At 36.4% G+C, this 25508-nt stretch overlaps 1 protein-coding gene across 1 annotated transcript in view; it reads left to right on the top strand.

The window, feature by feature from the left end:
- Positions 1-25508, top strand: part of MEOX2 (mesenchyme homeobox 2) — a 54352-nt gene that overhangs the window by 19602 nt on the left and 9242 nt on the right. Inside the window, exon 2 of the mRNA XM_027639397.1 lies at positions 20633-20805. Coding sequence (XP_027495198.1) covers positions 20633-20805 — 173 coding nt within the window. The remainder of the gene's footprint in view (positions 1-20632; positions 20806-25508) is intronic.

Genomic DNA, 25508 nt, shown 5'->3' with positions numbered 1-25508 from the left:
GACTGAAGAAATTTGAAAAAGTCCAGGAAACTCTTCTAGGTCTGTGACATCCATTGCATCAGCTGTGGTTTGCCTGGTGCCATATTTCTGACCTTCACACTTCTCAGACTCCGTTTTTCAACTAGATGGTCCTCTGCTTCCTGCACTTTGTGTTTCATTCCACAGGTCACTTCTCTGGGCCTCGACTGCTTTTAGCACCAAGTGTTCTTGTGTTAGTTTGCATCTGCTTTTTCTTTACTCTTGAGCAAAGAAATCCCTTAATCTTGGGATTTATGTCATTGCAGTCTCTGTCTACAAACAATCTATGGCTTAAGTGTTATCTTTTACCTCTTTTCAATGTGAAAAACTAGTTTGGGAAAGCTAGTAAAGTCCTTAATTCATTCTGGTTTTTCTCTGCTGATCTACTTCTGCTGCTGATCTGCTGCTGGTGGAAGTTAAGCTTCTGACAAGCAAGCATAGTGGTTGTGAGAGAAAAAAAAGGATTGGTTTTAGCTTCTGTAACTCATTTTTAGGTTAAGTTAATGAGCACAGTTTACTTCTTTATAAAATCGAAGGAAAATGTCCCTGTTAAAAATTTGCAATCAATTTCAACAAAGGAGCTTTAAGCTTTCTTCCGAATAAAAAGCTGACTTTGACCTGTACAAATGTCTGTGAATATCAAAACTACAAGAAACTGCTAATGGAAGGTGAACTCATGACAAGAACATCAATAATAGAAGAAATACAGCACTTTAAGGAAAATCTAATGAATTTTTGTTTTGGATGGACCCCATGGCCAGCAGAAGCTGGTGAGAATTTTTTTAATGGGACAGCTTTACAACATAGTTTATAAATAGTGCTGAAAAACCTTTCATTTTTTTTTTATCCATTCCATTTTTATACTTGTTTCTAAATAATTGGTGCTTGTTAAGATTTTTAACATCAGTATTTCCAATGGTTTTTTTTTTCTTTGTTGGAAAACAGTGTTATTGTTGGAAAACAGTGTAATTATATGCTCATTAAAAGTTCTATCTTGGATTTGCATTCACATCCAGTAATATTTTTTCGTCTTTAATCCCATAAATAAAATATTCAATTTGTTCTTATCCAGATCCTTTTAATTGACTTATTTTCAGACTCATGATGGCATTCCACTCTCTTTTTTATTGCTAGCAAATTTAATATTTCACATTTTGAGCTCACAATATGGTAGAAACTATTCTTGTAATTACTGCAAGCATAACCACAGGCTTCAGTTCTATCCTGTCCAAACATATATTCTAACCCCTGTATTCAGACTGCTTTCTGATGCTTTGAGTATATAGTGATTTTTTTAAGTTAATATGGACTTCTAAAAAAATTTAGATTTTTTTAGTAGTAGTCACTTAAAGGGACATTTCTGCATCTGCCTCTTTGCTGCCATGAACTGAGAGTTTGCATGTTTCCAGCACAGTGCTGAAGTGTCTCTTATCTTCCTTGGTGGGAAGAGACTGGAGGATTGAAAGGAACTGGAGAGAAAGTGCTGTGTGTAACCAGTGAGATGTGGCTCCTGACCCAGGAGCATACCCCACCACAAGACCTCATGTGAAGGTGGAATGGGGCTTCCCTTCCTTCTTCTTTTCTCTGTATTTATAATGGTTTGCACTAGTGATGTGGAAATGTAAAACAGACCTATAGTAAAGTGGTGTGAAACTAAACCAAAAGGAGTATGGCACATGCTGTGGTGCAAGATGCTAGACCTGATTTTGGAAACTCCTGGAACAAATCTGGGGCTCCAGTTGACAATATATATTTCCTGGCAAATTGTAATCCCATATAAGTGGGGGTTTTGTCAATAACAGAACAAAAGCAAGGAAAAGAAAGGCATGTATCTGTCTGCCATACATATGGCAGTTCACTTCCTACAAAACACACTACTTGTTAAAAAAAATGGGATTAGTTTCTACTTTACATTTGCCAAAGTATTCTGAACTGAATCCATGCGCAAAATGAAAATGTGCTTAGAGATGATTTTTCAAAAGTATTTTTGGTAGCTTTAAGTATTGAAAAGGCACATTTGTTGAAGCTACACAACTGTTTAGGTCTTGATTGTATCACAGAAAAAATGTGTGAGCAAATAATGAAATAGTGGGAATAATCAAAGAGAACAGGAAAGATTATAGAAGTTGAATTAGCTGAAAATATTATATTTCAAATCTAGCTTTTTTCTTTTGTTTCCCAGAGGTTTATAGCCCATCATTAACAAAAAAAGGTTGTTCACATGAAGAAACATCTGCATACCTGTATCTTTATATCAATCAGGTAGCATTCAGCCTTCTGCATGAATGGGAATCCTGGTACTGTCACTTTCAAGCTGAGCTATAAAAAAGGGCAAAAAATAAAATAAATACAATAAACCGTATTAAATAAACACAAGTATATCTAAAGCATGTATGGATAAATATTCTGTAAGGGTTATTGGGTTATTATGTCCTTAGATGATTTATGTGTGTAACTGCTAAAGCACCTTGTTGCAGGAAGAAAGAAAATTTGAGGGCCACTAAATAGCTAGCTCTACAATACATGCACTTACAAGTTACATAACAACTGTAAAGAATGTTTTTATATTTTAGTGACTAAATAAGAGATTACTTTCCCTCTTGATTCATTTAATATCTCTGAAGTTGTAAACAATGCAGTGAAGAAGCAGATTTTTCCAGATTAAAAATAGTTGGATGAGGTAGTGCTAAAATGGAATCTTCAAGCTATTTTAAATAATACTGAGCTCAAAACTTTGAAACTTCTGTCCTTAATCTGATAGCTAGTTTTATAACAGTTACATGCTTGTGAATTTCCTGTTTACTTTGTCTTCCAAAAAAAATTGACCCAAAAAAATGTATCACGCAGACAGCAAAAATCCAGTCTGTTGGACTCGATGATCCTTGTGGGTGCCTTCCAAATCAGACTATTCTGTGATTCCTTGATTCTTTTCTATGAATTACTTCGGTCACATAAGCCTAAGTTTGGAATGATTGGGCAAGCTCTATGTAAACATCAAAAATTTCCGGTGTACAGAGCAAAAACTACAATCACGTTTTCCAGGCTGGTTCACTGTTTTTATTTATGCTGGTCGGGTGCTTTTAGTATGAGATGAACTGAAATAATAAACAGTTTTTAAGATACTTTATGAGAACTGAAAGGTGTCATGTTCATGAATTATTTATATTAATATGGCAGAAAATAATTAACTTCTTCCTGTATGTACTATATACAGTAGTGTATATGTGCATAACTTATTAAATCAGAGTTGAGAGCTTTTTACCTGTTCCTGTAAACCATGAATTCTGAAGCCACACTTTTATGGGAATGGAGATTCAATCTTCTTGGGAAAAAAGACCTGGGTCTGTGTTTATGAGCCTCTCCCACTCCTAAGTTTAAGAATTGCTTCAGTAGAGCACAATTGTCTTGGAAAAGTCTTGTCTCGGGAGGAAAAGTTGCCAGGTTGCTCAAGATATTTCTGTGGGGGCTTTAAACAGCTGGAGAGGGACCTTGAAGCAGACTCCATACTTCAAAGAGGAGCCAGTGCACAGAGCAGGAAAGGAAAGTGGCCACATGAATCTTCACGCTAAGCAGACTACTTGAGTGTTTATGTAGCAACTCAAACTTTTTTTTGAGGACACGTGACTTAATACCCGCATATGCATTACATCAGTTAGCAAATTCTGCCTATTGGTGCCTGCTTTGTTTCGGGTAGGACAGGGCATAATCTTCATCATCTGGAGTGAGAGTTAAGCACAGTGAGCATCAATCCAAGCAAATACACAGGGGCTAGGCAGTGACAAGGGCATCTGCCTGCACGTCTTAACATCAGGAGGAGGGGAAGTGAGGCGGAAGGCATTTGGAGAGAAGGATGCATTTCAGACAAGTACTTTGGTCCTGTCTAGAGTCAGCTATGCTTTGTCCAAGTGATGATTTGTACCGGATATAACGTTGCCATTTCCTACATTTTTCTTAGTATTGATTTAGAGTAAACGAGGAGCTGAACATAATTTTTGGCATTTCAACATTATTACCCTTACTGGTTCTTTACTATTTTTTTAGGAATATTGAATGGTTTGAGAAAGGAATAGTACAGATAGTCCAGGACATTGTACTCATAATGATTCACAAAGTTCTGGATTTGAGAGAAGTCGGTGTGTAATAAACAGCTAAAAATGGGATAGGTATATTTGATGATCAATAGCAGCAGAAGATGTAGAGAAATGACTAAAATAGAACAACATTATGGGTCATTGAAAGTCATTTTCCTTAGAAAAATGGGTACAAAAGGCAATATATTTTTCTGAACATTTCTACCACTTCTTTCTCTTCTCACACTCATTTCTGGAAGTTGTGACACAACTTATTGTTCATATCCTGTATGAGTGCTCCGTGGGAATATGACTTGTAAACAGTTTTTCAGAACTGGGTTTGAGCTAATGACTTGCATACACTATGTGTATTCTTTTACCAAGTTTTAAAGATTATTTTGATTGCCCTAAACATCTTCTGTGTGCAAAGGGAGTTCCAAAATACCTGTTTTCTAAATATACCTATGAAAATGAAAGTCTAAAAACTGATAAGTGATTTTACTCCTGGGAAATCTGTCATATGAGTTGCCTAAAAATAAATGACTGAATTTCATAGTTCTCTATTGACAAATGGTTATCTTACATTTGCAGTGACACCTATATAATTTCAGAAATTGCTTCCACTTTGGAACCATTTTTAGGTAATTGTTGCTTGTATTTCTGCTTCCTAAACATATTTCTAAAATTTTAAGTCAGATTTTGATCTATTAGGGTTTCTTAATCTGTTTGAATTCTTAATTTATAACAGGAATACATCAGACCCATATTCCATATTACCAATTTGTCATGTAGAAGATACTCTCATTTCTATCCACAAAAACTGGTACTTTCAGATGTTAAAAAAGCATCTGAATTACTATTCTATTGACACGGCTCTCATAAAAGGTTGGTCACCATCTCAGAGATGTCTACAAAGGTCTGCTAAGAACTACATATCATTTTCTTGTTGCTTTCATCCTTTCATTCTTGGTTTAGACCCCAGCATGTTACTTTTCCTTAACCTTTTGCTGAACCTAAGTCTGACCTCTTTCCTACGATTCTTTAATTTCCCGCAACCTTTGAGAAAAAATATACTTTCTTTTGGTCATAAGGAACTGTAAGAAGTTTCAGAATTGGATCACTTAAGAGGACCATTTAGACTTGGAGAAACAGACTGTGTTGCCATTGCTTCTGCAGTTGTGCAGGAACATCATCCCCTGTTTGTACACATTTGACTAGATCATACACAATCTGAATCCCCCGTGCCCTTCTTTTCCCCTGTTATTTAAAATGTGAATTTTGTCTGATTGTGTTTATACGCAAAACAATCTGTAATTACACTAATTTGGCCAGTTCTTGCCACACCTTAGTTGAACAAGGATCAAGGTCTTGTCAAAGATAGGTCACAACTGTGATGTTTTTCCTGTCTTTCCTTAAAACCTGCTCTGGTATAATGTCCAGGAGGATGATAGCTGGGATGCAGTGAGCAACATTTTCACTTGTTTGTTACCACCATGAAGAAGTGAGGTGCGGCATACAACAAATGCATTGTCAGCTCTTGGGAGCATGGACTTTCATTTGATAGTATGCAGTGTCCAGTATAATGAGGAGGCTGTTTAAGCAACACTGCTACACTAATATAAAAGAATAACATATTTGGAACTTTCTTTGTCTCATTCTATTTGCGTGTATTTGCATCATTCAAAGAAAGAACTTCTGGGCTCTTTCTAAAGTTTTTGAATGAAACAAATGTCCTCCTAGATAGGGAACTAGCTTTTCTAGCTGCAGCAGGTATTCTTTAGTCTTTGAATTGTAGTCTTTTCCAAGTAGTATTATAAAAATGTATTTATGTATTTATGTAACCCTTAAGTCTTAGTAGGTTCATGCATGAGTGCCCTAATAGTGTCCCTTCTCTGAGAATTAATGATGAATATTTTCAAGTAGTAATAAACTGTCTGAAATGAGCTCCTATTACCTGTCAGTACAAATTAAAACAAATACAATAAAACCAAATCGGAATTCATAGAATCATAGAATCAGCCATCTGGAAGGGACCTCTGAGATCATCATGTCCAACCCTTGTTCCACTACCACCGTGGTTATTAGACCATGGCACTAAGGGCCACATCTAGTCTCATCTTAAAAACCTCCAGGGACAGAGAATCCACCACTTCCCTGGGCAGCCCATTCCAATGCCTGATTACCCTCTCTGTAAAGAATTTCTTCCTAATATCTAACCTAAACCTCCCCTGGCACAGCTTAAGATCATGCCCTCTTGTCTTACTGATAGCTGCCTGGGAGAAGAGACCAACCCCCACCTGGCTACAACCTCCTTTCAGGGAGTTGTAGAGAGTGATGAGGTCTCCCCTGAGCCTCCTCTTCTCCAGGCTGAACAACCCCAGCTCCCTCAGCCTCTCCTCATAGGACTTGTGCTCGAGTCCCTTCACCAGCCTCGTTGCTCTTCTCTGGACCTGCTCCAGCACCTCAATATCCTTCCTGAACTGAGGGGTCCAGAACTGGACACAGTACTCCAGGTGTGGCCTCACCAGCTCTGAGTACAGGGAAAGAATCACTTCCCTGAACCTGTTGGCCACGCTGTTCCTGATACAGACCAGGATGCCATTGGCCTTCTTGGCCACCTGGGCACACTGCTGGCTCATGTTCAGCTTCCTGTCAGTCCAAATTCCCAGGTCTCTTTCTGCCTGGCTGCTCTCCAGCCACTCTGTCCCCAGCCTGTAGCACTGTAGGGGGTTGTTGTGGCCAAAGTGCAGGACCCGGGACTTGGACTCATTGAACCTCATCCCGTTGGAATCAGCCCAACTCTCCAGTCTGTCCAGGTCCCTCTGCAGAGCCCTCCTGCCTTCCAGCTGATCGACACTCTCCCCCCCAACTTAGTGTCATCTGTAAATTTGCTGATGGCGAACTCAATCCTCTCATCTAAATCATCGATAAAGATATTAAACAGAACTGGACCCAACACTGATCCCTGGGGGACACCACTAGGGACCGGCAGCCAATTGGTGCTTAAATGATTAAAGGGCACTTTTGACATATTAAGATACACAAAAGAAAGTGTGGATCTATTCAGTAGCTTTAGAGGGGCATGTCTTATTTACAAACAGGACACCATCCATACAAATAATTGTGTTTGACTTGCATGTTAATATATGGGTGAATTATTGCTCATTAATACACTGAAGGATGTTTAACTTGAACTTCTTATCTGGTCATTATTGATGCAATCTGAGTTGGAATGCCTGGTGATTTTTTTATGATCTTGTCTTATAAATGTCTTCCTATTTTGTCCGTAAAACTGAAGATGAACTTGAATGGCAGTTACTCAAGAGAACTTTTATTACATCAAGGGCTTGTTGGGCTGACATGAAAATGAGTGAAAAAAGAAAGGAGTTGATACGGAGATTTTTAATAGGGACTAGATCAGCTTGAAAGAGGTGAAATTTGTGGAACCAGGAATGGAAACAGGTTTATTTATACATTTTTGAATGACAGAAGACCAAATAAGCAAGCAGTCTAAACCTGAAAATAGAGTAAGTAGGTGATGTAACCAATGAGGTCTTTTACAATGACAGTAGACAAAAATCTCCATTGGAAATAAAGGAAAAACAACAACAAAAGAAAAGACAGGTTTTAAAGTGAAACTACAACTCTAGAAGTAAAGTACTGGGTTTTCCTGGTGGGTTAGCTGATACAAACTGATGCATAGTACAAAAATCATTAATTATTTTTTGGTTTACATTTCAAGACATGAGAAGACACAGATTTCCTGCTTTCAAAAAGAAAGTGAAAATATATGGGAGTAGGAAAGCACCAAATTATGTTTAGAAAAAGCTTAATATTCAGCTAAATGCACAGATGCATAAACTAAACACTTCTATGCATAAACCAGTGTTTATATAGTAATGAGGATTTTCCATCAGTTTCTTCAGTTAAACAGTAGCTGTCTTTTTGCTGTTTAATGGAAACAAGGCAGTCTTGCATAAAAACATCAGATGTATCAGCATGTTATGGTCTTTGATTTTTCATATGAGTTCAGCATAGTTATAACCATAACAGACCAAGATTTTACCCTCCTTTCCTTTTGATTTTTGTCTCAGATTTGTGCAATGAACTGTGTCCAATTTTGCTTAAGAAGCAACCCAAGTTTTTGGATAATAGAGAAAGTCAATATCCAGTTTTTGTTTTTGTTTTGAAAGACAGAGAAAGCTTGTTTAGGACTAGGAAGATCTGCCAAATGCTCTAACACCAGCATAAATTAACTGTTTACTCAAACCCGCATTTACATATGTGAAAGAAGATATTGCTCCATGTTTTCAGTGCCCCGGAGGCCTATAAATACCCTGGAAAACATCACAACAATGTAAAACAACCCAGTGCAGTTATCCAACAAGAACCATTTTTATAGGGCTGTGCAGTACCAGAGCATGATCAGTCCAGCCTCTACAATAAATCCAAGCCTTAGTGACAGTTGTTCTACTGATTGGAGTCACTAGGGACTGCAGAAAGGAAGGGAGATGCAAGTCATGCTAGTTGGACACTTTAAATAGCTGGACAGCAAGCAGATGAATCCTATAAGTGCTGCACTGCTAAGGAGCTCTCAGCAGAACAGTAGGTAAGACAGAGAATGAAGTTGTTCAACACTTTACATCTGCCTATTGACACTTTGTCATGCAATAGACAACTGATATTGGCCAGCTCTGGTTTTGTTTTGCATCAATAGAAACTATCAGCCAGTGTATTGCAGGGATGGTTATGCTAAGCAAACAGTCCCTTTTTTGTAGGCATCCCCTTTGCATCCAGATCCTGAGCAGCAAAGTGAGAGCCCATATTAAAGGTGGCTGTCAATGGGTAAAAAGAATTGGCAAAGGTTTTTCAAAGCTGTACAATTTTAATATAAGATACCCTTGATAAAAATAGTATAATGTACAATCATCTTACTTAATTGGGTGGAAACTCAGTGACTGAGTAGTTTAAAAGTAGATGGAATAAAGTTTTATACTGAAAAGAGTAATGCCCCAGAGCTCATGCCTAACTGCTATACCTTATTTTTTTGCGAAAGTTGCAGAACTTTATTCCACTTATTTATATACCTCTTGAATTTGAAAAGTGCTACATGCTCTTTTTCAGAGCTGACAGAGCAGAGTTCAGGAGGTATTTTCTGAGGTTTAGAGGGGGATTTATCTACCTCCCTTCCTAATGCAGCATTCACTGCTGTTGTATGAAGTCCAGCCCTGGAATTGCTGGTTACCAGTATACATGCTGGGATTTCATTGTTGCTTCGAGCCTCTGCTTTTTAGAGTGCACTCTACATTCAGTAGGTATGCTAATAATTTATTGATCTTTGTCTCCCATTTATGGGGTCTTATAATCTCAAGTATTGTGTCTACTCTTATTGCAGAGATCAAATCCTAGATTATATGGACGGGAAGAAGAGCAAAGAAATAAAACACCAATTTTAATTTCCTAGAAAGGTGGACTTCAACACTTTTCAGAGTTAAAAGGGGGGCTTATGTTTTACCTCCAGCCTACACTTACTGGAGGTGACAACCGATCACATTGGAGAATGTGGGCACTGATTTGAGTTGTTTTAACAGTACAATTAAATAAGCTCTTCATATGTTTTTAGTGTTACAACTTTTAGGATGGAGAAAAAAGTTATACCTACCCAACTTCTGTCTTGAATTTTAATGAATGTTTTCTAATTTTCTTATCCCAGTAGAGGTAGGTATTTTAAATGAGCTTTTTTTAAAAGAGTAAAATAAATACTTTCTGAGATTGTAAAATATATATAGGATTTACTATGCTTTGACATGCACTGTCAGACTATTTCACTAGCACATTACTTTACCAGGAAGGCCTTTCTTCTCTAGCTTGTACGCAGCAAGTTATGTGAGATGAATGATGGAACAGTCAGGCCATATTATTTAATAATTGTGTGCCAAATGGGCTCTCTGATTGGGGAAAATAAAAATTTTTGCTTTTGAATGAGTTTAGTGATTACAGAAAGACTTTCCATTACTGAAAAGGAGTTGGAAATGAAGCTGGGGACAAAACGTCCTTTTGATTTGATTAACATACTGCGGACTTGGGTTACTTTAACTATAATCTCTCTATATCCTACATATAAAAGGGTGTAGCACAAGTATGGCATGAAAGTTTGCCATCTCAAAAGCCATACTTGAACCCATACTTTAAGTAACCTCCTCTCTTAGATACATAGTATTTTCTTGCACTCTAATCTTAAAATAATAGGAAGTACTCGAAACAATTATGTTACAACTTTTTGCTCACATCAAAGTCGAAAGGTTTTTTTTATTGCACCCTGCCAAAGCGTTCCATTATGAGTCATAATCTTTAACTGTATAACTTTGATTGTTAGCAATCAAGAAAAATTAGTCATCAAAACACCCTCCCAGACTGTAAAATTAATAGTAAAATAGATTTAGCAGAAAATTAAGCATGCATTATTAGCTAGATTTTATTTCTTTTAGAGATTTATTTCCTTTACCAATTATACTATTTAGAGAAATATTTTGGATTTTCTGTTTAATTATGTGAGCATTTTTCCATCCTTTAACAATTGTACTATAGTTCAAAAAGGAAACTGTGTTAGCTTCAAACATGACAAATCCTTTGGGTGTTTTTAGTTGATTCTCCCATTTACAATAATTATTTGAGAAAACACAAAGAAAGGAAAATGCGGTATGCTGCTAAGTAGGGGAACCTATAAGTCAAAACCAGGTGATAGTCAGAACTTCTAAAGCAGTCATTAGGAGGTTTTCTGTCTAGTATTAACAGACAGTAATCGTTTTAAGTGAAAAATGAAACTTTCAGGGTTGGTCCGAAAGCCAATGGCATAAACAGTTTAAACATCTGAAAAATTTTGTTTTACAACCTTTTTTATTTTGGTTTCCCTTGAAAGACAGGTATTTCCATATAATTGTATGTGGGAAAGTACTTTTCACTGTTTTTCCATTTTATAGTTAGTGTTATACTTCAGCACAACGTTGTAAAGTAAACTGTGAATGAAATAGTAGAATACACTCAGAACAGCAACCCTGTTGGGTATGACAGTGTGCGCGTGTGTGTGTTTTTCTGTTCTTAAGAAAAGGTCTGGATATCTACTAAGGTATGTTATGAGCACAGCTGGGCTCATTTTAATGCTTTCTGAGGGATAATAAGATTTACAAAATATGTCACTAAAACATATGCAGGCCAATGCATTTGCACAGAAATCTGTATTTCTTAAAGACCCAGACAGGGATTACATTTGTGCCTCACACTGAAAGCTGTAATGCCACACTAGCTGAGCCATGTCCAACAGGGGCAGCCACTAAGGTAGTGAATGACCACATGGAATTGCTTGTGGGGACTGCGACATTCATCACAACTGTGAAACGGAAGGTGATTTGTGATTCTGCAGTTCTGCAAGGTGCTACATACACTTTAGAGGCCAGTTATGGATGTTTAAAGAGGACAGGTTTTAGAAAGAGTGAAAACATTTGAGGTAGACTGAATTAAAAAAAAAAAAAAAGGGAGAAAGGCACACTAACATAGGATTAAAGAGTAATATTGGATGTTAGGTTTCCTCCAGATGCTGTTTTTTTCTGTCATATGTTCAACATATATAAAATTTTCACTACATCATTAAGAGGTTCCAAAGAAATCTGTTCCATGATGAATGGGAAAAAAAATTAGCCAGTGTAACACACGTGGAAGAATTACATTGAAAAATACCACTGTGAAATGGCTTCCTGTTTCCTGCAGCAGAAAATAATTCTTAGAAAGAGTTAAAAGTTGAATTCTTGGTACCCATTTATATTTTCCTTTGTGTAACTTTATCCTGAAGCTTGGGTGAGTTAGGCAATATGGAACCCTAAAGAAACTCCAACTGTATTAAACTTCTATAAAGTGTTTCAACTTTTATTGCTTAATATGGAAAACTAAAATCCTTGATTCTTTGGCTTATGTGCAAACTATTTATTTTTTTTTGTTCAGACAGGAGCTTATGCAATTGCAATAAATTTTTTTTAAAAAGCAAACTTAAAAGTCAGCAAGATTTTGACTGTAAGTTTCTCCTGTACATTTTGAGAAAACATATATGTGAGAGCCTAAGAAAATAATTTTCTTTATTTAACTCAAGACTTCTCATGATCATAGAGAAAGTAAGCCAGTACTTATAATGGGATCAAAATTAGCTCTAACACTCTTGTGATTGAGAAGAGATTCCACTGAAATTCTTGAGCTCATCCAGCTTTCTCACTGTAATTTGGGGAAGAACTTGGCCTATGCTAAGAAACTGGCTCAGATGGCACACTCTTTTCTGGGTCATTTGCTCAAGTGAAGGTACCTATTTTAGCACAGTGATCTACAAGAATAACTACAGATTCTGGCTTTTACTTTTTTCTAATGTAATGCCTTGTGTCTGAGGAGCGGAGGCAATGGCACTATCTATATGTAGCACATCAACTATGGAAGAAAGAGCTTTAGGCTGTACACTTGGTGGAATCTGTAATCAAATTACACCTTGATTTCTCCAAACTATGGATAATGTGACTGTGTAAAAAAATTGAAGTCTATTTGCCTATGGATAAAACACAGCAATTGTTTATTAGAAGGATATTTGGAAATTCACAATGAAGATTTGATTTAGTGATATCTGAAAATTAAATAATTGACATTTTTACATGGAGTAACCAAGTAACTATATTAAAAGTGTTTTACTCACTGCTTCAAAGAATAATATCCACAAAGCCTGCACTTTCTAAGCAACAGAGTTATTAGCAAGGGCCAACTGCCATTTGGGAAGTAAACATGGGTAGTCTTGCACTGGAATTTAATGCTGCTTAAGTACTAGAGACTTTGAATGTAACTGTAAAAGCACATAAAACTAATGGTCATTTCTATAAAGAATTGAAGATATAAAAAAGGTTTGTAAAATGTATTGCTTGACATACATTCCCATCCCCACTGTAATTTGGATTCTAATACATTAACAATGGCATCCTGTCTTTACAGAAAAAAAAACGCAACTATTTTCATAGTATTTAAATTCTAGGTAGCACATGCAGGAAACATACTGTTATATTTTGGTATATTACTGGTGATTTTTCTTAGCAACAAGCCACTGCAACATACTTTTTACATTCCTTAGCCACATCTCCATTTTTACTGGCTAAATCTCCATTTGTCTTAAGCTAAATATATAGCATTTTATGTCATTTAAAGTGGAGCAACCACAACTATATTTTAACTACGACAAAGAGGCAGATCTACATATACTTGTGAGAAAGCATGTCCTCAAAAAGCTTACTTGCCAAAGGATTAAATAGTCCAGAGTGCATTCTTTATCACTTAAGTATTTTAGGTATCTTTTTTTGATGTGAATTAAAGATGGCCTTTTGTTAAACCTGAGTTCCAGAAAACTACCTAGTATTTTCAGCAGGACAAGGGTCTCCCTGATTTGCCAAGCTAAAATGAAAAACTACAACCCATCATTTTAGGGAGATAAGACTTGTTGAGAGATGATTAACTAAGTTCTGTGTGTCTTACACTCTCTGCTTTTCTCAAGCAACCACTTCCCTACAGTTTCAGTGCTTTAGACCGTTCCAGTACCATCTTTGCAGAAAAGATCTATTTTCCCAAGAATTTTTATACAATGAAGTAGGGTCAAAAGGAATATTTAATGCCTCCTTGGAGTTCTGATACAGCTGCTTTCCAGGGAAGAGTTTTTATCAGATGGATGATGATGACTGAGGCATGCAGCACAGTGCTTGGGGTAGTTTTGGTCACTCTTCATTTATATTCGGCTTTGAGTTAGAAAGAGCCTCTATGGGAGATGTCTAGGAGATGAGACTCAAAAAAGAGAAGTTATAAACTTCTATCTCAACTATTTTTTTCTTCACTTGGAGGTCTTTTTTCTAAGAGACTTCTGCATGGAAAATCTTTTGGTTTAATTTTATAGGCTAACTCTAATCACCTCTAATCTGTAGAGAGATGGTCCAGCAGGTCTAAACTTCATTTAATGAAGCTCTTCTACAGGAAAGCAAATTATAAAAATTGTTTGGTAAATAGGCAAAAGACCAGTACGTGTTATTTGATGCTGCATGTAAGAGATGTGTCTACCGAAGTCCAAATGGGAATTGGCAATTCCAGTAGACAAAGTCGCGTTAAAATGCAGCCTGTAAAGTTTCTTCCAGGGAAATCTTGTGTCTCCTTTCCTATCATAAGCTGTAATTATACATACATTTAGGACAAAGAGTGGTGTCTGCCACAGGAAGATCTACTTGCTATGATAATTACTCATATGAGAGAACATACATGTTGTCTTCCATATTTGCATGATTTGATGAAGAAATGACATATACATGCCACATAGTTGGATCAATTAGATGAGATGGTAGAAAGAGCAGAGGTATCTTCAAGAACCTGCAACATTAGCTATTACAGTGTTATGAATCAGTGTTTCCAATACTGCAGTATAATTCCTAGACTTGTACTTTCAGGAGGCAGTAATAATAAAATGTTGGCAGCAACTACTAGTAGGTGATGGTTTAGAACGATATATAGTGTGTTTCAGAATACTCACAGGTTTTGCTGTGCCAGTTCAGTGTTTTTATTGGGTGCGGATATAAGGCTGTTTTAAATTGTTAATTGTCACAGACTGTTAGAAAGCATTAACTCAATAAGCAAACAAAAGTTCGCTTTCATTAGACTGAAAAGAAGGATTCGTGTGATTTTTGACATCGTACTTGTGCTACTGTGCAGCTTTGCCTATTTGCACATGCAGAGTTGTGAATTATGGAGGTGATGATGCTATTGGTTCCAATTTTCAGAAAGGATACTCTAAATACATTTAGTGAATTACAGAAATACTTTTAATGGCATCGCCAAAAGAGGCACTCAGACTGAATGTGTTCAGTAATTTGAAAGTATACTTTTTAACTAGGCAAAATTTTGTAAGAACATTATTTAAATGACTGTAAAGAGAAGGAAAATTATGAAACAAAAATAGATTAAATAAGTATGCAGCATTTGGCTGCATAGTCACAACTGGTGCAAATAAGAGTAGACCTATCAAAATAAACATAGCTATGTAGACTTAACTTTTTTCTTTTTAACAAAGATTATACTCAACAGCAGGGAGTAAGGATTCAAATTAAGATCCTGCAAAGTAAAGAGTTTTGGACACAGGGTAAGCTTAGATACTAATGCTGAGCAACTTTGAATTGAAAATTTAGAAAAAAAGTAATATGTATTGTAAAAAAAGTAATATTGTATTCTGTGTTAAATGTCAAAAATGTCTGAAAGTGACTATTTCTGGGTAAATGTTGCTCTCACATGTAGTTTCTGGCAAAAAAATAGGAACCATATGGGGGCCTTTACGCCAGCTCCTTGCTTGTCTCTCAGTGAAGGATTTCATTGTGTCAGAAAATATAATCAACTATAAAGCATCAGAAACAATGAGATTAGGCAATTTAGCAGTATACCAGTATGTAATTCTGACTATTAAAAATACAGTAGTCCTCTCTATAATATTCCTTTCCAACTGTAATAATACAGAGTTGCATATTTTCTTCATATGTGTATTTCAGGTTAGTGTTATTTTGCTAGATTATTGTCCTGATACTATCATACTTCTCCCTAAGTTCATATTGCTAATATCTGCAAAGAAAAAAACCAAACAACAAGCAAGCATTTGCATTGAATCCTGTATCACCCTTGTGTCCTATCAGTATTTAGAAACTTTTGTGTACATTTTAGTGATTCAAACAAATGTAGAGGATTTAAGTTTGAAAGAAATATTCTTTCACACAAACTACTAAGAAGTAACAAGATTTTTGCATTGATTACTTTGTACAGATTGTTTCATTTTGAAGTATATATAATAATACCTGTGTAGTAGTTCTCTGCAAAAACTCAAACATCATTTATAGGAAGGTATGCAATTAAGAACATTTAATTTATCCAACCTTACTATAAATTTACAGGGAAATAGTTTGCTCCTGGTAGGGGTTTTTGAGAATAAGCATTGCAAGCTGTTAGCGAAAGTGTAAAACCTGAATACTGAACAACAATTCTAGGGGTGAAATTATGATGGCCTTTTTGTCACAAATTATAAGTGGTTACTGTCACTACTCACTCCCAATATGGATGTCAGGATCTGAAAACCATCTGTAACTGCCAATAGAACACTAGCAATCTGACTTATCTTTGAAATTTTTTTTCTGAGATTTTACATTGCAGGTATTAACTGAATGTTCATTTCTGTCTGGGAAATAAAGGTATGTCAGCTATTGAACTAATCCAACAAAAGTAGCAAGTGCTTCTTGCACATTTTGCCTTTGACTATGACCATGCCTGGTTAGTAGCAGATATTTATACCATGGATATCCCAACCAGCCTCTTTTCCATGTTCAGCGACCTGTCTTTTTTTTTTCCTAGGCATACATAACAAGGAAAAATACCAAAATGATTACTTTTCATATTCTGTACATAGGAGTTTGCTTGGCATGCTTCATCTGTTGATGTAGAGAGAAGGAAATAGGAACTCTCATGGGACAATACAAATGTTGGGATTAAGAACAATCCTTTCATTAGAGTAAAGTAGCAGTAACTTTTGAGGTTAAAGAATAGTGTGATTAGTAATTTTTTTTTGTAATAAATTTTGAGCTATTATTAAACTCAAGAAAAATCTGAGTCTTTCCAAGATTTGTAGAACAGCCATTCATAACTTTGAATGTTTTTGCAAATGGTACCCTCTACATCAGTTACCAATAAGCATTTAATAAGGGATGTTAAAGATGCTGCCTCAAGTTTTTGAAAAGTGATAAAAACAGTTCTAAGAAAGAGGTATGATCTGCATCCCTCAAATCAGTGTTTAACTGCCTACATTACTTGACATCCAAAGAACAAAGGTTTCTAAAAGAGAGACTGATAAGATACAAATACCTGCATGTAGGCTACATGTTCTGAAAGTGTGCCAGAATTTGTCTGGGAGAAGGCAGAAGACAGACAATATAGATTACTGTATTTTTCATCAAGTGGTTTGTACCATCTGTATATATTTTACGTGTGCCTTTTGAGAGGAAAGTAGTCTAACTTAGATCCCCCTACGCTTTGTTCTCTGCCTCTACACCTACTACTTGGCATAAGATGTAGCCAGTAGAAGAAAACTAAGGTTCTTGGGACCTTTTTCTTGTCTTAGTTGCAACAGCTGCAAAACAGATGTAAGCTAACACGAGTTCTGCCAAGGATCTCTTCCAAGTCTCCCACCCATTTTCCACCAAAGAGAAGCCAGTCCAGCGATACGAACAGAGTCCTGAAGGTCAGAAAGAGATGGGAGTTCCCAATCTTGGCTCTGTAGAGACTGTTAAAAAGAAACAATCAGTAAACCTGAATTTATCGTTTTGGAAATTAAAACAACCAAAAATGCTAAAATTACTCTTCCAAGCAGTACGACATCAATAGGACATTAAAAGGCAACCTGTATGTGAACCACAGCAACACTGTAGAGAGACAGTCAGATGACACCAAGAGTTCATAACTTGTGTTCACCCAACTGGTATCCATCTAAATCTCCTTTTAGATATATTTTCAATATCTCAAATGCATTGAACAAAACACCATTGTCTTGCTGGCCATATCTTTGAAACAGATTTCCTAGGATTCCAGTTGCTCTGTTGCATTACCTTCAGTATTGAGATGGAGTCAGCTTGCTGTGTACCTGTGCCAGGTTTCTGCCTATTTCTCTAACTTCTGCTTTTAGCAATGTTTGTATATACCTTGTGGGGGTTTTTATTTGTTTGTTTGTTTTTGTTTTGTTTTGTTTTGTTTTTCCAGAATATCTCAAGTATTACAAATTCATTTAATTATATTCTCAAAAAATAAATAAAAACCTGCAACTTTGCCACTGCATCAGTCTGGAATCTTACTACTAACAAAACTGTGGCTGTCAGGCACTTAGAATCTAGCAATCCAGCATTGACTTGAAGGTAGTACTGAACAATGGCAGAAATGTCTAAATGACCAGTTGTCCAGGAATGCTTATATTTGCACAGGATCTGTGTGGGCTAACTGATAGGAGTTCTGAATCCTGTGTGTTCACAAAGATGAAAGACATATGCTACTCATGCCGTTATATTTCCCTTTCCTTATCCTAGTATCCCTTCCCTTTCCAGTATCCCAAGAACCTGTAATTTAGATGCTAATCACATTTGTAAATTGGGAATCATTTGCTCTGACTGTTATGAAAAAATATAAGGTTTTACTGACTGTACAGCAAATCTGTTTTCCTCATGGAACCATCCTGCAGAAAAATTGCTCATGTTACAAGTCTCACTCCTTTACAGAGGTCAGTAACCTCCTGGGAGATGTTTGGATAGATACTCTTGAAGTTTTTCCCTTTGAATATGCACAACAGCAGTAGCTACTAAGGTTTTACACTCATGACCCCTCTTTCTGTATCGTATCCAGCCTTATGTCTTCATTTCTAGTATTTAATTTTCAATACGGTATCATGGTCATCTATAGGTACATTATTTTTATTTAAGATCACAAGCTATAGTTTGAAAACCAGTGAGCCATGGGTCTTTCTTACAGCAAGTACTGACATGGGAAGGCTTCTTGGCTCATGGGCTCACACAGACATAGACCAAGACAGTTACAAGAGGACTTTAACAATGACTTGCATAAAATACATTTCTGTGTCATGCTGCAGATAAGGACTATGCACATTGCCTGCTTTCAAACATATACAAAACACAGCTGATGGTATAAGAATGGTAACCTCAGATACTAAGAGTAATGATATAGGTATCTCTCTTCATTGATTTATTGGAATGGTGATATACAAGTGATCTAAATAGTATTTGGATCTTATAATGAGGAGGCAAGACAAGAAAATTTGAAGGAATAAAAGCAATGTGCATGTTTGTGCAAGAGGAAAATGTGGAGAGAAGTTACAGTGACTCTAGTCTGCCAACTAGTATAAAGGAAGAAATGTGAATTTCTAGGTTTAAGATGGGTTTGATCTGTCAAATTTTCTGGGTAGAGTTTGGATAATAGACCTTGGCCCTCCACTGTAGTCAATGGGTCTGCCACCTAATGGGGTCCCATCCTAGGAAATCCCTACTCCAGTTCTGGCTGAACAGCTCCCAGATCCACTCAGCAATTCAGTGGATACCCTCAGTCATACAGCCAGCAGTACACTGCACATTTGAAGCAAAGTTCTGTGTTCCATGTCAGCAAAAGTAAAGAGGTTTGGTAACCCAAAGCCATTAGCTTTAAAACATTTTAAATTAATGACTATAGCACTGAGTCAAGTATCAACAGTTCTCATTAAAAAAAAAAAATCAACACCAAAGTTTCCTTCCAAGCAACAGAGTGACTGACAAAAACTGAAAACATTTTTACACCTTTATAAAATGGAGATTTGAAACCAGACTCACTAGCCAGTTGGACAGTCTCAGGCATGCCGATGATTCATCTGACACAGAGTCCCAGGGAGGGATTTCTCGCGGGCCAGGTCATTTGGATGTTGATGCACGTTTCTATTTAAATCAGCAGCCGAAGTGTGAATTAATCTGTGACATTTTTAAGATGGTTTGTGAGGCCAGAATTTGACTAATGATACTCCTACTGCTCTCCTGCTAATTTTGGATTTATAGGTATTGTATCATACCCAGACTTACAAATGTCTGGTCCTTTTTTTTTCCTTTCCTTTTTTTTTTTTACTTCCACACTCTCCTTTTTTTTTTTTTTTTTTCCTTTTTAATTTTTTTTTTTTTTTTTAAACAGGTTTTGCTGACAGCAACAGAATGACTGTCACTGAGTTAGTGAGTTCAGTAGTTTGGGCTAGAACCAAATGTACCTGTAAATGGAATCATGAGCATGGTAATGAAACTTTCGGCAGAGCTCCTCAGATTAGGAAGCTCAAGTGGTAGTAAATTTCCTATACTGATACTAGCAGTGGCAAAAAGTTCTTAGCGTGTACCATAGCATAAGCAGGAGAAGATCCCATGGACATGCTCACCAGTTTCTTTTTGATGTGTGTTCAATTTCCTATGCTTTGTCTGTTAGCTTTCCCTGAAAGTTTTATTGGACTAAACCCTAAAGTGTATGCTTTAAAACAGAGCTTTGGCTTAAGGTATTAGCAAAATGATAGGAGAGAGATTCTTGAAGTATTACTCATTAAAACACTAATCAAATGATACACATCCTGTACCGGTTGGATGCACTGAGAGTTGCCAGAAGTGGAAAACAATTGAAGCTTTGCAGAAATTCTACAGAGAATTGTTAGAAAATTAAACACTGCAGGATTTTAAGCTAAAGTTTGACGTGTGTGAATGGAAGCAGCAGCTCACGTCTGCCAGATTACTGCTGCTTTCCTGATTTACAGCAAAGAATCCATAGGAATGAAAGCAAGAGTGTGTTTCTGTGAGAAGAAAGTTTGAAGAATTTAATTTTAGCTTGTTGTTATCTTCAGGTTTGTTTCCTATTTAGCTGTACACTTGTTGTTACAACCATTTTTGCACTTTTTTTTTCAGATTCCCAAGAAGGAAACTACAAGACAGAGGTCAACAGTAAACCCAGGAAGGAAAGGACAGCTTTCACCAAGGAGCAAATAAGAGAGCTAGAAGCAGAATTTGCTCATCATAACTATTTGACCAGGCTGAGACGATATGAGATAGCAGTAAACCTTGACCTCACTGAAAGACAGGTATTGATGCAAAATAATGGACTGTAAATGCTCACTCAATATGTACCAGTGGTTAGTAGTTCCTCACAGCAGAGCTCTTGTTTATTGTACTAATAGTTATGTTGATATATCAGATTGAATGTTTTCAGAAAATTATATACATTTATTATCTCTCTGCTATGCAAGTAATTTATATTTTTATATGCACCACTGACAAGATTAGTTTTATCTATTAGGTAGAGATAGAAGGTAAAAGCAAGAGTAATGTATCTGTTAGACCAGGGTACATCTTTTCTAATCTGTCCACAATAGTGTCTCTGAGGAGGTAGTAAGTCCAACATACTATATACAGAAACAGTTGATTTGTCTGCATGCAACAAATATGAGCATCTTGGTTCAGTCTATTAAATATATACATTTGCCATTTATCCAGAGTTTCAGAACATCCTGTTTCCAGATGGCAGCAAGAATGGGAACACCAGCAAAACTGGAATAAAGGCATTTTAAACCACTTTATCTTACCCTGCTCTGTGAAAGCAAAGGAGATGATGGAATTTCTTATCACTGTTGTTAGTTTCCTGCTCACCAAACCCTGGTCCGGGAAACACTTCTGCATGTGCTTACATTTCATCATGCATGTTGTCACATTGATTTCTAATGGAAATATCCACATTATGCATGTACTGAAGTGTTTCAGGATCTCATCTCTAGACACTGTATTGGTAGTGAAGTCACATTTCAAATAATAATTACATCAACATACACATTTAAAAAATGTGTTTTAGTAAAGAAGTTTAGAATACTGGTTTCAAGTACACCAAATCTGACTAAATACTACCTACAGTTTTATTATTAAAATGGAAAGCTTTTTGCCCACTGATGGACAGTCATTCTTTCTTCAGAAATCAATATTAGATTGAGGGATTGCTTTAGACGCAATCAGTAAGATGATGATATACTCAAAGGAAGGTATATCAAATAGCATGATAATTTGTGAACTCTACATGTAAGAAGGTTTGCCCTTTTCTTGAGTTTCATTAACACCTGATGTAAGCAAAAATCTAGCCGTGAAGACACATTTACTCACACAAGCAAACGCCACAGGTTTTTTTTTTTGAAAGTTTGTAGAGAGTGGCTGTCCATTCAATCTTGTCAAGAAGAATACAGCAATTTCTTGTTTGACTTGACCACATTTCCCAGGTTCCACTGGGGTAATTTTCAGTTACTTAAATATGGTTGTTATATTTGTGAAACACACCATTTTGTTTCAAAGAATAGATAAAGTTTTGTCTTTTTTATTTCACTACCTAAGGTAATCTGAGAAAAACAGATTAATTTTCACACTTGATTTTGACAGCTGAGGGGAGGAGGAGTGAATTCTTGTCTCAGTGACAAAGGTAAAGTCAGTGTGAAACTGAAAAATAAGAAATTAATTTTAAAAAAGATTTGCTGGCCACTTTAATGGGAACCAATGAGCTGAATTCAGAATATATATCCCTATATTTTATAATGATGAATTTTGCCTGGAATTTAACTGTTTTCCCTAATACATTCCACAGTCTTTTCTTCAAAGATCGTGTCAAGTAGTGCAACTAAATGAAGAGACATTTCACTATCCTAAAGGAATAGTTACTCTAAAAGCATTTTACATACTGAAAAGTGACAATTAAATATTGAATATTGTCTCTGGAGGAGAAAAGGCAGCCCAGCTACATGAGTGCAGAGAATTCATTTAAGTCATGAGAGTACTCGCTATTTTCTAGCTGTTACAAAATGTCAGTTTTAAGCATTCTGCTGATAATTGTGATAATTTCTATAGAATTGTCATTTGTCTATCTAAGTATGTAATCTAATTCTTCTCTGCTTCCTCAGATTATCACAGAGTGACAACTGAGCTGCTAGAGATAACTCCCTTCCTTCCTGTTTTCCTGCCTTCCTTCCTGCCTTCCTGCTTAACACCACCCTTGCTTAGGAAAAGGAAAGCATTAAGATTTTTAGTTTGATAGAATCCAGTTCTGTATCTTGCCACAGTAAAATGGTCTGAGAGAAGAAGAAGAAAAGAAAAAAAGCAAAAAGAAAATGGAAAGGAAATTCTAGACATATTTTTCAGTTTCTGAATTATACTAAGCCAAGTAATGTTGTAAACTAGGAATGTCTCTTTTAAATCAGCTATACTGCTTTCATGGAAAAATAGTGTAAATAGGCAGGGATCCAGGTGTGGGTTTCCATGGTATATGGCAGACTTCAGAAGCTGAATGCTGTAAATCAAAAGAATTGACTCTTCTTGTATGCTTGTTTTACATCAGTATTCCTTCAGTGACTTACAAAATACTTCAGGGTGAGTGTGGTGTGACACTAATATTTCTTTTCTCTCCAGTTAAGAGAGTGAACTCGGATTCAGGACCTGTCTTTCCATGATTACCAGAATGAATTATTATTATTGAGATAACAACACTTATTCGCATACTTACTACTGCTACTACTTTTTTTTAACTAACTGTCCCAATAGATCATATTTGATACTAACCTTAAACAAGTGCAACAATACGAACTAAAATATATTGATAGAAACAAAGCCTTGCACGCTCCCTCTCCCTACCCTCCTGGCCTTTCCAGTGAGGTAGCATGTTTAGAAAATTGCTATTTGTGGAACAGTTTTCCTTTACTATTTTCCACCCAAAGCTGCATTGCAGAAAATGGTACTTTATAGTTCCTTTGTTTAAAAGTAGTAGTAGTTCCTTTCTTTGAAATAAATGAACGCACAGGTGATGGCCTTGATCTCATCACAGGCTATAGACCTCTTTGTGTTGGAAGCTTTCTTGATCTCTCATGAAACACTGAATTTGCACACAGAGAATTGAAACTTGCTTCAGATAATACAATGACAAAAAACTAGAAGTGGGTATTAGATGATCTAACGTATCTGCTCAGAAAATAGGTTTGAGAGCAGACCTAACCCCTGATGGGGGTGCTATTTGTTTAGCATTATTGTTTTCACTAGGATTTTAGAAAATTACAAGCATATTATTCAGAGACAGAAAAACAAAAAATAATCTGGGAAAAGTATTGTTGGGTCATCCTAAAGTTACAACTTTCAGTTATTTCCCAAGATGTGAGATAAATCACAGTGCCTATTATCTTAAGAAAGCTCTATCTTCCTCTTGACTGTAGTGATAATTTCAACCATACGTCGCAGCTTAAAAGAGCCACTGCCCAACTAGCACTTCATAATTACCTTTCTGTCATTTAAACAAGCTGTAGAGAAAAACGTCTGACCATATTTAAAAAGCTGTATAACGGTATTAAAGTGTTCTACAGTCATCAAAGTAAGGCTCCATTTGACTTTTGAAATAACTTACAAGATCAGTTCAAACATAAATGGCTCATGGAAGGCCATTTCACAAAATAATAATGAAAAAAAAACCCCTCACAACATATGGATCGGGAGAAGGAAGTAATCCTATCACTCCCTTGAAAGGAAACCCAAGTTACAAGACAGGAGGATGAAATGAAATAAGTGCCTCAATTGCCTAGATAATAAGAGTGCACTTTGAGAGCATTATAAGCACATCTGGTGGTAGGATGGCTCTATTATGTTACTGTAAGCATTCCATAAATATAGGTACATATAATTCCTGCTCCATCTCCTATAGAGTGCACTCACAATCCCAGCTCAGCCAGCAGTTAATAATTTTCAGCTGGCAGGCCTTTACTATATTTTGAAGAGCTAGTTCGGCTAAAAACTATCTTAGCTCCCTAGATATTCGTAACCTTGACAAGCGCATTCTTGGCTTTTTTGTACATCCAGATAAACTTGGAGAAAGTTCCATGCAGACTTTTTAATATCTCACTGTGGGATGAAGAGAGGAAGCAGCTGCAGTGGGGTATCAGAGGCATGGCAAAATGGACATTTTTATGGAGTTGATCCTGCCAAATATAGAAAGAGTAGGAGATCTTTCCACCTCGCAAGATCTTTTTGCATGGAGCTAATCAAAAGAGTAATGTTGCAGTTCTACAGGCTAGCTAAGGTTACCGGAATAAATAATCCAAATATGCTTCTGTTTGCCAACATAAATGGAAAATCCCACCTAGTCAGATTAAATTCTGCTGATGGTAATGAGAAGGTTTATTTCTTTGCAACTTTAATTTCCAATATCTGCCCAGAAGCCACCAATCATTTATAAAAGGCCTAAAGCCACTGATTTTACATAGACAAAGGACAAAATCTTGTCAAAATGAAGACTGCTTTTGTATTTGTGTTTGGCTTCCATGCATGTGGTACCAACTTGGGATGAGTGACAAAGGAAGAAGCTTTCTGATGCCTTTTTCTACCAGAAATGGAAGCAAACAGTGCTACTATTTAAACTATACTTTGATATAGTACCATAACCCCCACTGTAGCACTGCATTTTTATGACCATACCAATACTAAATGAAGTTTACCATTAGAAAAGTTTCCTTCAGACCTGGTTATCTGAATGTTTCATCACAAATGACTTCATTAAAATCCTTCTCAGCATTGCAGAGCTTCAGGGAAGATAATCACTGCATTTTTTAGACTTGACTGTTAAGGTAAGAGTAGCATCCCTTAGTCACCCAGGTGAGAAACCAGGGAGTTCAACATTCTGCAATCATGTGTTTGTTCTGCACAGCCTCTGGAAGTGTAAATGTCTCTCCATGCATCACACAGCATGACTAGTTTCCTACTTTAGGAAGCTAGTTTT

Source organism: Corapipo altera, unplaced genomic scaffold (genome assembly GCF_003945725.1).
Source record: "Corapipo altera isolate COAL_440 unplaced genomic scaffold, ASM394572v1 44, whole genome shotgun sequence".
NCBI classification, from domain to species: Eukaryota; Metazoa; Chordata; class Aves; order Passeriformes; family Pipridae; genus Corapipo; species Corapipo altera.
Note: the sequence above shows the minus strand (reverse complement) of the source record. Positions and strands in the feature narration are given on the sequence as shown.